The sequence below is a fragment of the Bison bison genome, unplaced genomic scaffold, assembly GCF_000754665.1.
Source record: "Bison bison bison isolate TAMUID 2011002044 unplaced genomic scaffold, Bison_UMD1.0 scf7180017864118, whole genome shotgun sequence".
NCBI lineage: Eukaryota > Metazoa > Chordata > Mammalia > Artiodactyla > Bovidae > Bison > Bison bison.
The window spans coordinates 814,210-827,000 of NW_011494690.1; the positions used below are offsets into that span (position 1 = coordinate 814,210).

Below are 12,791 nucleotides of genomic sequence, written 5' to 3' on the forward strand. Positions count from 1 at the left end.
CTCAGATAAAAGTGGATGCTTTTTAAGTGATAAAAGAGTGCACCTAGGACTGAGTACTCTGAGAAGGCAATGGCACCCCACTCCAGTATTCTTGCCTGGAAAATCCCATGGACGGTGGAGTCTGGTGGGCTTCTGTCTATGGGGTCGCACCGAGTCGGACACGACTGAAGCGACTTAGCAGCAGGACTGAGTAAAAGTCGGACTCGACTGAGCAACTTCACTTTCACTTTTCACTTTCATGCATTGGAGAAGGAAATGGCAACCCACTTCAGTGTTCTTGCCTGGAGAATCCCAGGGATGGGGGAGCCTGGTGGGCTTCTGTCTATAGGGTCGCACAGAGTCGGACAGGATTGAAGCGACTTAGCAGCAGGACTGAGTAAGTTACAATGTGTCCTCTCACAAGATATGCAAATTCCATTGCAGCTGAGGAAAATAGAGGCTCTAAGAGGAAGAGATCAAGTTCTCATGTTAATTAGTTTTGAGAAAACAGAAAAATATTTGCTAAATTCATGCATTCAGATATATTGATGAAAAATAAAGTTGTTAGTACAATCTTAATGTGCAATATATTAGTTTCTATAATCTGCATATACACACAAAGTTCGAGAAACATTCACTACAACTCATTACACAAGCTCTGCCTGTGTAATGTATGTGGGATATTACAGTAGGTGACAGAGCCAACATGGAACTCACTTTTTCTAAAGAATTTCAAAATCTATGTAAGAATCAGAGTCAACAGTTTGAAAAACTGCATGTAATATACTAGAAAATGCTCTACAAACTCATTTTGCTCAAGGAATACATGTAGGATTTATTTAATGGTAGTTTAGAATCATGCCTTGAATCTTTATAGAGTTCTAGAAAATAGAGAAAAAGTCCATCAATATATTACATTATATTTAGCTCCTGAAACTAGCTCCCTTAAAGTTCTTTTATCTTTTAAAAATAATGATGTGTGATGAAGTTAAGAGAAAATAATTGAAATTTTACAAAATAAAATTTAACCGAGAGTAATGGTAGATTATAGTATTGTATATGAGACAATTATACACTTTCTTAACTCTGGAAGGATATATCTACTGATTTACATATGTGTAGAAAATAATACAAAGCATATCAATAGGTATGATTATATATGACAATGTTAACTACGTTTTAAAAAGAAACACAGACAATACACATATAAATCTTGCATACCAAAAATGTTGGCAATTTTATGTCTTTTGTTTCTTTCTTCATGAAAAAAGAGCCCCTTTATTTTCATTAAATTTACCATATATATTTAATTTATTAGAATAAAAGCAGCAAGAGTGCTTTCATTGTTGGATTTATCTCTGAGTCCACACTTCCAGTTAGCAATAAACGTATTAACTGAGAATTGCATGAGCACTGTATTTAGTGAAAAATTGTTTTTTGTCATAATATTTTCAACCAACCAGTGCATAGTCACCTTTATGATAAATTTTGCTTTTGATTGTTTAGATAGCCCCATAACAATATTATTCAGGAATATTAAAATTTAAAAAAAAGAAAGATGAGTGATTTTAGCAGCATAATTTAAACAAATATCTTGAAAAATGTACCATGGTCTAAGATACCATATTCCCAGTAATATGTTTTCATAAAGATAGCTTCAAATTTCCAGGTACTTAAGTATCTGTGTTTGGGTGGGAATTCATGTAGGTACATCTGTTATACAAGTGACTGCAACAGATGCAGATGACGCCAACTACGGAAATAGTGCCAAAGTGGTCTATAGCATATTGCAAGGACAGCCATATTTTTCAGTGGACCCAGAATCAGGTAATAACATTTAATACTTGGCCTTTTTCTCATTATGTAATACATCTGGATGCACAGTTAATTTTTAGATTTTTATATACTTAAAATCAATCTATTACGTATTGCGTTTTTATGCATTCCTAATACTCCATGAAAACAGAAGCAGATTTCCTATTATTGAAAAAGTTTTGAATCCTTAGCCCTTGAGACTAATATTAATTGAGTTTAAATTTATGATGTAAAATATAGACTTTCATAGAGATTGAACACATTATGTGTCTTAGAAATTACCAAAACCTAAAAAATGTGACAATCATCAATATTAAACAAGCTGACTCATCTAAAGTTTTTGGCCCAAGTTAGTTTTTTTTTAATCAAAATGGTAATTAAATTGATTTATCAAAACAGTAATTAAATTGATTTAGCAAAACCTGTTTCCTAAACAATTGCCCATGGAACAATTTTTGCCTGTTCTGTGACTAATGTTAAATTGGTTATGGATTGAAGGACTTATCTAGGTCCACTGACATGTTATCATCTGCATGTTCTGATTAATTTCTGTAAAATGGATCTTGCATGGCTTAATTTTAAAACTCGATTGAATTGCAAAATATGTGTCTACTTTTTCCAAAAGGTATAATAAAAACTGCATTACCAGATATGAGCAGAGAAAACAGAGAACAGTACCAAGTGGTTATACAAGCCAAAGACATGGGAGGCCAGATGGGAGGACTTTCTGGGACCACCACAGTCAACATCACTCTGACAGATGTCAACAACAATCCTCCTCGATTTCCTCAGAGTAAGAGAAGTTTCAGTGATATCGTGTGGATAGTTTCTCAAACACACTGTGAACAGTTAAATGTTTTTGCTCCTAGTTTACGCATACAGATGAATCCACAAACCCTCCTTCAACAGAATGTCACAATTTCCCTCATATTAAAGTGAAGAATCCACCTGCAATGCAGGGGATGCAGGTTTGATCCTTGGGTTGGGAGACACCCTAGAGGAGGAAATGGCAACCCACTCCAATATTCTCGCCTGGGAAATCCCATAGACAGAGGAGCTTGGTGGTCTACCGTCCATAGGATGCAAAGATTCAGACACGTCTGAGCTTTTAATACTGCATCACTTCAAAGTGACTATGGTCATTTTTATCATTGAGTAGTTAATGGAGACAACAAGGAAATGAGGTTCTTTTTGGCGACTTTAATTATCCTCTCCTACCTTTTGAAGAGTTATAAAATTTTCCAGCCTAGCTTTCCCAACATTTCTATGATAATCTAGTTCTTTTGATTATCTTTTCCCTGGTTATGTGTATGGACTCTCAAGGCTGACCACTTGGTTTCAAATCCATGTCTGTAACTGGCCTCAGTTCTCTTGTTTGTACCTAAAAACTATAATTCCTTTTTTATCCAATTATAAAACAGGTTTGTTGATGTTTTAATGTCTCTGAAATCAAATACTATATTAAAATCAATGCAAGTTAGTTTAATTGGCCACATTTTTCTTTTCTATTTGCCCATAGCCTTATGGAATACCTTGGTTGTGATGACATCTGAGCTATGTTAAACATTTTCTGTTATCTGTTACCTACTTGTGAATAATTACACCAGTCTATAGCCTTTCAGTTGTAGCCATTTTTAGGTATGCATGTTAAACCATAGATTCTTTGTAAGCCATGAGACCCTATAAATATAGACTGATTCTCTGCTGCAAATATTTCCATTTGGCAGTAAATAAAAACATAAGGGGCCCTTTCTTGAAATGCTTTACTAAGGACCCTGACAATTCAATTTCTGACATTGATTCCAATGCAATAAAGCATTTTTTCAAGCTAATCAAATTTGAATACTTAATAATATAGCTCTGGATGGTGGACATATACATACGATAAATGTTAAAAAATAAACTTCACTGAGAATGTGAATAATAAGCTTAATTAACATAAATCTAAACTTTGAATTCAGTTTCCTTAAATATAAACTGAAAGGGTATGATCTGATGAATTCTCAAATGACTTGCCACTCTATAATTCTTAGCATAAGGTTTGGAACTGTAATAGTAATAGTAGAAATGATCTTGAACTAAGAAATGAACTAAGCATCTTAACGACATAATTTCATGTAATCTACTTAACAAACATACGAGTTAATTGCTATCATCATCTCAATTTTATAGATGTGGAAATTAAGGGTTAAAGAATTTAACTAACTTGCCCAGTGATGAGAATTCAAATTCACAGTAGCTGGATTTAGAAGTCTCTCTTCTTAAGAACCAAGCAAATTGGAAAGAGAACAGACTTTGAAGTTAGAGAGACTTAGTTTTGCCTTCTGCATTTCCCAATTTTACAGGGTAATTTCCTTGAGCCTTATCTCTGAGGACAATATACCTGCCTTCATTCTATGAGGATGAATGTTAGAATTAAATGAATTAACATAGAAGCCCTTGGCCTTATATAGACATCAACACATATTAAATGTTTAAAAACATTTCTAACTTTCATTAATATTTATTGTGATATTTTCCAATTATCTCTTGAATAAACCCTCACAAACTTACATGCTTTTGGGGACAGCACAATGTAAATATTTCAGGAGACAAAAACATTTATATCCCAATAAAAGACATTAACAAGCAAAAAAGAAAAGAAGGAAATAAAGAAAGAACTTGTCATGAAAGGATTTATTCTTTTTTAATCCTTGAGTTAGAATATAAGAATAAATGCATGTTCTAAATAATTTCAGTTCAGTTCAGTTGCTCAGTCATGTCCAACTCTTTGCAACCCCATGAACTGCAGCACGCCAGGCCTCCCTGTCCATCCCCAACTCCCGGAGTTTATTCAAACTCGTGCCCATCGAGTCGGTGATGCCATCCAGCCATCTCATCCTCTGTCATCCCCTTCCTCTCCTGCCCCCAATCCCTCCCAGCATCAGAATCTTTTTCAGTGAGTCAACTCTTCTCATGAGGTGGCCAAATTATTGGAGTTTCAGCTTTAGCATCAGTCCTTCCGGTGAACACCCAGGACTGATCTCCTTTAGAATGGACTGGTTGGATCTCCTTGTGAACCTGTCATGAAAGAATTTATTTTTTTCTGTCCTTGAGTTAGAATATAAGAATAAATGTATGTTCTAAATAATTTAACAAATGAATAATGTGTAATGATAATACTGAACACTTCAAATAAGCAGTAAACAATTGCTTTCCTCCCCTCTTAAGTCAAAAAGTTCTGGATTCTAATATCAGAACTACCATCTATTATCTAAATAACCTTGAGATATCCATTTATTCTTTCTGGAACATATTTCTCATTTACAAAATGAGAGAGTTCTGCCTTTATAAATTATTTTCCCTACTTAATAAATCTGTAAATTTTTGACAGCTTACAATTCGATATGATGAAAAATTCTCCTAACTTAAAATTAATTTAATAAAAAGAGCAGAGGAAATGAAAGTTTTTGTTATCTAAAGATGAAACAGCTTTGATTTAATTTTCAGGTACGTATCAGTTTCATTCTCCTGAGTCTGTACCTCTTGGAACTCCTCTTGGAAGGATAAAAGCCAATGACCCTGACGTGGGGGAAAATGCTGAGGTGGAATACAGCATTGCCGAAGGAGATGGAGCAGACATGTTCGATGTCATCACTGACAAGGATACACAGGAAGGGATTATAACTGTCAAACAGGTTTCTTCTTGCTGTCTTCATTTTTTCATTGAGCATTTTATGGTTTATTCTTGCTTTTTAGGTAAGAAAGCCTAGGATTATTTCTTCCATCTTTTATATGCTTCTGTCCTTCACATAAATGGGAATAGTTGTGAGTTTTCTTCAAGTGAGTTAAGCATCATTGTCACTGACACTTAAAATTGCTATAAAACTTCAACAGCTCTTGCTTAGAGTAAACAACAAGTACAACTAGGATCAAGTAATCTCAAAAGTCATTTTTCTATTTCTCCGTGACATTATTTTGCCATGGCGATACTCTGGCCACCTCACATGAAAAGCGGACTCATTGGAAAAGACTTTGATGCTGGAGAAGATTGAAGGCAAAAGGAGAAGGGGGCAGCAGAGGATGAGATGGTTAGATAGTATCACTGACTCAATGGGCATGAATTTGAGTGAACTCTGGGAGATAGTGAAGGACAGAGAAGGCTGGTGTGTTGCATTCCATGGGGTCGCAAAAAGTCACACAGGACTTAGCGACTAAACAACAACGACAACACTATTATTTCATGTACATTTCCAAATGTACGCAACTTATATGAATAGCCTGCTAAATCTCAACTTTATATTTCTGCTGATTTCAAATTTTTATAACTTTAAAATAATAATACATAATATAGTAATAAATAAATAGCCTATTTATTTATTAGATATTTCATTTACCTGTGACCACCAAAATATAAAATGTATTAATAAGTGCAAATAAGTATTAATGTTATACTGTTACATCAACTACTCTTTATAAACATGTAAGGCAAAATTAAAAATGTACTAACTTGTTTGATATACCCATGAAGCAATAATTGGGAAACTTATTTAACCAAAATTACTGGAACTACTGGAGGGATGTTTATTACATTGTGATATTTTCTCTGCTTGTTATGTCTGCTATGTTATACTAATTTTTCTTACTTCATTTCACTTTAGAATTTAGATTTTGAAAACAAGATGCTGTACACTTTAAAAGTGGATGCAAGTAACACTCACCCTGATCCACGATTCTTACACCTGGGGCCTTTCAAAGACACAGCTGTGGTTAAAATATCTGTGGAAGATATAGATGAGCCTCCTGTGTTCAGTAAAGTCTTTTATTTGATAGAAGTAGATGAAGATGTAAAGGAAGGCAGCATCATTGGACAGGTGACAGCATATGACCCAGATGCCATGAACAATTTAATAAAGTAAGTGTTTTGAGAAAACATAAGTTTGAAGATATATAACAATTACTCACTATTTACGAGTTGTGTGAAAAAAATGTACAATATGTGATCAAGTACAGTAATAAGACGAAATGCTTCCATAACAAAGACTCAGCTGTGCTGCCTTTTAAGTGCTCTGGATATATTGATTTCTTTGACTCATCACACTTTGGGCTTCCCTGGTGGCTCAGATGGTAAAGAATCTGCCTGCAATGCAGGGTACCTGGGTTTGACCCAAGTTGAGAAGAACCCCTGGAGAAAGGCATGGCAACCGACCCAAGTTGAGAAGAACCCCTGGAGAAAGGCATGGCAACCCACTCCAGTATTCCTGCCTGGAGAATCTCCAGGGAGAGAGAAGCCTGGCTGTCTACAGTCCATGGGGTCGCAGAGAGTCGGACATGACTGAGCAATTAAACACGCACATCACACTTAACAAGGCAGCTCCTATTATTTTATCTTTCTGCCGATGATAAGACTATAGTACTGAGCATTTAAAGAACATGCCAAAAAATTAGTCACTGGAAAAGCTGGTTTGAGATTCAGGCTATCTGGCTCCTGTGTCCATGTTTTAATCCATTAGTTATCGAAGTAATCCTTATCTCACTGTCCTTCTTAGATAAATCATAGTTCAAATAATAAGAGATCTAAATAAAATTTTCTAGAAAAATGTTCTTCTAGAAAAATTATTAAGAGATAACTGGAAAATTGATGAAATTAGTCTCTAGGCACATTTTACATAAAAATTTTTGGTAAACAAAACATCAACTATATTCTATTAAAAACACACAGGATTGGTAAAGACAGTAGTGATATTTGAGAACAGTGAAACTATTAAAAATTAATATTATTTGTACAGAATAGTGTAATAATTTCTCAAAATCTGAAGATTGTATTACCCATTTTAAAGCTTTCAAATGTGCCATAAATTATGCTTAAGTGAAGTGTAGTGAAAATCACTCAGTCATGTCCGACTCTTTGTAATCCCGTGGAGTGTATAGCCTGCCAGGCTCCTCTATCCATGGAATTCTCTAGGCCAGTATACTGGTGTGGGTAGCCGTTCCCTTCTCCAGGGGATCTTCCCAACTTAGGAATCGAACCCACATTGCAGGTGGATACTTTACCATCTGAGCCACCAGGGAAGCTCAAGTTATGCTTAAGGAGAATATAAATGTAATTGTGATATTAACTGACAAATAGGATGGGTGGATGAAGATGCGTAGGTATGCTGATGAAGACAAAGAAGACTAAAGGAACAAATACTATATTGCTTGTTAATGTGTGACTAGGATAATAAAATACCTAAAATTATACTTTATTAAAATTTAATTTTTTTACCCAACAAGTACTTACCATGTAGCATAGGGAACTATACTCAATATCTTGTAATAATCTATAATGGATGAGAATGTATAAGAAGAATATATATATTGACATGTAGTATAAACTGAACTATTTTGCTGTTTACCAGAAACTAACACCACAGTGTAAAATGAACTATATTCATACAATTTTTAAATTTTTATATTGATTAGGGAAATTAAATAATTAAATATGTATTGGGAATGCCCAAATTTCCTACAATTCATGTCATATATCGTACATAGAAAATCAATGAGAGCAACACTAAATATATAGGCATTACATTTAGATGTAATAACTATTCATGTTAATTTACAAAGCAACATTTTTTGCACTAAATATACACTGAGTTTAATTTGTTGGTTAATTAATATGTTTTTAAAATAAAGAAACAATTCATGAAATTTTAATCCATACTTAGTACTCAGAGTTTAGCTTGAACCATTTGGCTAGTTTTAGGTTAATTAGAAAAGAATTAATGTAACTTTCTCTTTTAAGTAAATGTTCAGGTTCAAATCATATATTTGTATATTATTCAACATTAATTTAAAAACATAATACCAATGAATGAAAGATTATTTGTACTTTTATATCATCATGCATAAAGAGTATTAATTTTACATTATCATGGTGTATAAAACAAACCTCTTAAAATTAAGTAAGTAATCTAGTTTTCCAGTGGTCTACACGTATGTTCCAGCAGGTTTACATTCAAAATTATATTTATTTTTTATTGAAATTGAGTGTGGCTGATTGGCTTTGGCATCTCTTATATGTGAATTTATTTTTTTAAGTAACAAAAGGAAGTTCAGAGTGTTTTTGTGTTCTTTGCAGTATTGAAATAGAAATAATTCACCATGTACATAAAAATGCATAAAGGGAAGAATTGCATAAGGGACTGTAGATACCAATAGCTATAAATGCTCAATAAATATCTATTCTTGATAGATTTTTCAGTTTCTAAAAACATAGTAGTCAGTGTTATATGTGCCTTCATTTAGACCTAGTATTTGTGATACTAAATATTTATGCTTAAAATTCCACATTTATGTTTTTAACAAAGTCATTGATTTTACCTTTTGTCAGTTAATAATACCCACTGTTAGAAAGTTTTAGACAAGTGACAGGATATTGACTGTTTTAGATTAAGAACAATTTATTGCCCTACTTGGAAAAGACTCTGATGCTGGGAGGGATTGGGGGCAGGAGGAGAAGGGGACGACAGAGGATAGGATGGCTGGATGGCATCACCGACTCAGTGGACGTGAGTTTAAGTGAACTCTGGGAGTTGGTGATGGACAGGGAGGCCTGGCGTGCTGCAATTCATGGGGTCGCAAAGAGTTGGACACGACTGAGCGACTGAACTGAACTGAACTGAATTCCCCTGCTGCTGAGCATTCTGCAGTATAAAGGAGACAGTCTCTTAGTAATCTTTCTCATTCATTTGGTATATCTTGCATTCATATCTTGAATTCAATGAATGTTGATTAACTTGAGAAAGGCAAGCTGATTTTCCATGTTGCCAAGGATATTTGTTTATTTATTCAGATAACATCAAGGATTGTATTAAGTTTAATCATTTTAACACCCTTTTCTACACAAAGATTTTAATCTTTTCATTGAATCAAGTTATAGGCAACAAAATGCTTTTCTACTCAAATGGTGGCATCAGATTCATGATATGAAACTCAAATATTTGTCGATCTTTTTCTCTATAAAGTAATTGTTATTTATTGTGCCCTTGCTATGAACTGGGAACTATCCAAAGTATCAGATCATTTAAATCTCATCACAACAGTATAAGGCAAGTACATCATTATCACCTATATTGTTTAAATAAACTATTTTATATTAGAACATAGTTGATTAACAATATTGTATTAATTTCAGGTGTACAACAAAGTGATTCAGTTATACATATGTATGTGTGTGTGTGTGTTAGTCGCTCAGTCACATCCGACTCTGTGACCCCATGGACTATATCCCACCAGGTTCCTCTTTTCATGGAATTCTCCAAGAATCCTGGAGTGGGTTGGCATTACCTTCTCCAGGGGATCATCCCAACCCAGGGATCGAACTCGCTTCTTTAGTGTCTCATGCACTGCAAGTGATTCTTTCCTTACTGAGCCATCAGAGAAGCTCACAGACTTAGAGAATAAAGTTGTGGTTTCTTGAGGGGAAGCCTAAGAGGAGAGATAGATCGGGAGTTCAGGATTGACATGTACATCTATATTATTAAAAATAAATAGAGATAGAGATGCAAAGAGTTTAAGGAGCTTTACCAAGGACTCTATAGAAATAACTGGCAGGCTGAGGATTCAAACTATTGTTGATCTGAATGCACAGCCAATTCTTTAACCTATATATTCTGCTTTCTAGGCCTGATTTTTAGAGATAATTAACAAGGTTTCACATTCATAAACTATTATGACTGAATTCAGTCGTACATGGCAGAGCCTCAAGGATGAACTTGTACAAAAAGCAACCCATGGCTTTTGTCCCTCAGAATTGGTTTAGTTTTTCCTTGTCTTTTCCATTGTCCATAATAAGGCATTTTTTTTCTTCTAGTTTTATTGAGGACTGTGTTGTAGGTTGTAACTTCTCTTTTTTCATTTCTAATTTTATTAATTTGGACCCACTCTCTTTTTTCTCAATGACTCAATGACAAAAATATCAGTTTTGTTTATTTTTACAAAGACTTAATTCGTAGTTTTGTTGATCTTTCCTATTGTTTCTTTGTTTGCTTGTTTTTTAGTGTCTATTTCATGTATTTCTGCTTCTTATAATTGCTTTTCTTCAACTAACTTTGGATTTTATTTTTTCTTCTTTTCTTAGTTACTTTAGGTGTAAAATTAGGTTGTCTCTGAGATTCTTCTTGTTTACTGAGATAAACTTGCATTGCTATAAACTTCCCTCTGGATCTGTTTTTACTGTGTCCCAAAGGTTTTGTATTGTTATGTTTTTGTTTTCATTTGGTCCATTTGCATTTAAGGTAATTATTGATAGCTATGTACCTACTGTCACTTTATTAATGGTTTCGGGGTTGTTTTGTAGCGCTATTTTATTCCTTTCTTCATCCTTTTCTCTTCTGCCTTCTGATTCTCTGGTTGCCTTCAGTCTTTGGTTTGAATTCCTTTCTCTTTTGCATGAGTGTATCTGTTACAGATATTTGAGTGATTCAAGATGATGCTGTCCTCTTAGTATGCATTCAGAGTTATCCATTCCTTTAACATGTTATGTAATAGTTTAAAAAGGATAGGTTTTAATTCCTACAAATGTTTGGTAGAATTCAGCTATGAAGACATCTGGTCCTGAATTTTTGTTTGTTGGGGGTTATCATGAGGTTGTGGTTACCATGAGGTTTATATATATATCAGTTCATATATATATATATGAATTTTTTTAGATTCATATGTATATATATGAATTTTAAGCTGCATATGTCTTAAGTTCAGGCAGCACTGCATTTTTACTCCACAAATCCTCTCTACATTAAACGTTTTTGACATCATATTTTACGTCACTTTGTTTTATGTGTCCCTTAACTGCTTGTTGCATATATGCATTATTTTACTACTTTGGTCTTTCAACCTTTGTACTAGTGTCGTGCATCATTGATTCACCACCTCTACTGTATAGTTGCCTTTACAAATGGGATTTTTTTTATACATTTCTAGTTCTGCTGTTCATTTTTACTCAGAGAAATGCCTTTAAATTTTTTTTAAAGTTGGTGTTATGGTTCTGAACTCTTTAGTGTTTGCTTGTCTATAAAACCTTTGATGTCTCCATCAAATCTCAGTGAAATCTTGCCAGGGAGCATATTATTGCTTGTAGGCTTTTCCTCTCATCACGTTAAATATACTGTGTCACTCTCTTCTGTCCTGTGTAGTAACTGTTGAAAAGTTGACTGATAGCCTATGGGCATTCCCTTATATATATCTTGTTGCTTTTCCCTTCCGGCTTTTAATATCCTCTCTTTAATTTTCTGATTTCATTACAATATGTCTTGGTGTGGTCCTCTTTGGATTGGTCCTGTTTTGGACTCTGTGCTTCCTGGCCTGGATGCCTGTTTCCTTTCTCGGGTTAGGAAATTTTTCTGCTATCATGTCTTCAAATATGCTCTCTTCCTGTTTCTCTGTTTCTCTTTTTCTGGACCACAGAATATGAATCTTATGGTGCTTGATGTTATACTAGAAGTCTTGCAAGTTTTCTTCCTTTATTTTTATCTTTTTTTTTTTTTCGTTTTTCCTATTTATCTTCAATGATTTCCACTACTCTGTCTTCCAGATTGCTGGTCAATTCTTCTGTATCACATAATCTGTTGATTCCTTCTGGTGTATTTTTTATTTAAGTTATTATATACCTCATGCTTTTTTTCTGTTTGTTTTCTAATTGCTCTATCTTTTCTTTGTTTCATCATTCCTATTTTCTGCCTTGTTTGGATTAATACTGTGCTTTATTTTGAATTCTTCAATATTTCCTTTTTTAATCTTATCATTCTTTTCTTGTTGGTATAGAATTTTAGATTGAGGGTAGCCGTTGTTTTTTTCTAGATCCTAAAGTAAATATTTTTAAATGTCTGTATGTTTATTTTGTCTAATAACTTAGTTGTTTCTTAGGATGCATTTAAATTTTGTCAAAAGCTTTAAGCAATTTGATTATGATGTGACTTTATATAATACGCTTCATATATTTTGTACTTGAAGTTTATATGCTTCTTGGATCT

The 12,791-nt window shown here is 33.9% G+C and overlaps 1 protein-coding gene across 2 annotated transcripts in view; it reads left to right on the plus strand.

Moving 5' to 3' along the window:
• Positions 1–12,791, plus strand: part of CDH9 (cadherin 9, type 2 (T1-cadherin)) — a 139,915-nt gene that overhangs the window by 112,029 nt on the left and 15,095 nt on the right. For both annotated transcript variants that reach the window (XM_010839479.1, XM_010839477.1), the window contains 4 exons: positions 1,687–1,806; positions 2,420–2,587; positions 5,284–5,471; positions 6,435–6,688. In XM_010839479.1, the coding sequence (XP_010837781.1) occupies positions 1,687–1,806; positions 2,420–2,587; positions 5,284–5,471; positions 6,435–6,688 (730 nt within the window). The remainder of the gene's footprint in view (positions 1–1,686; positions 1,807–2,419; positions 2,588–5,283; positions 5,472–6,434; positions 6,689–12,791) is intronic.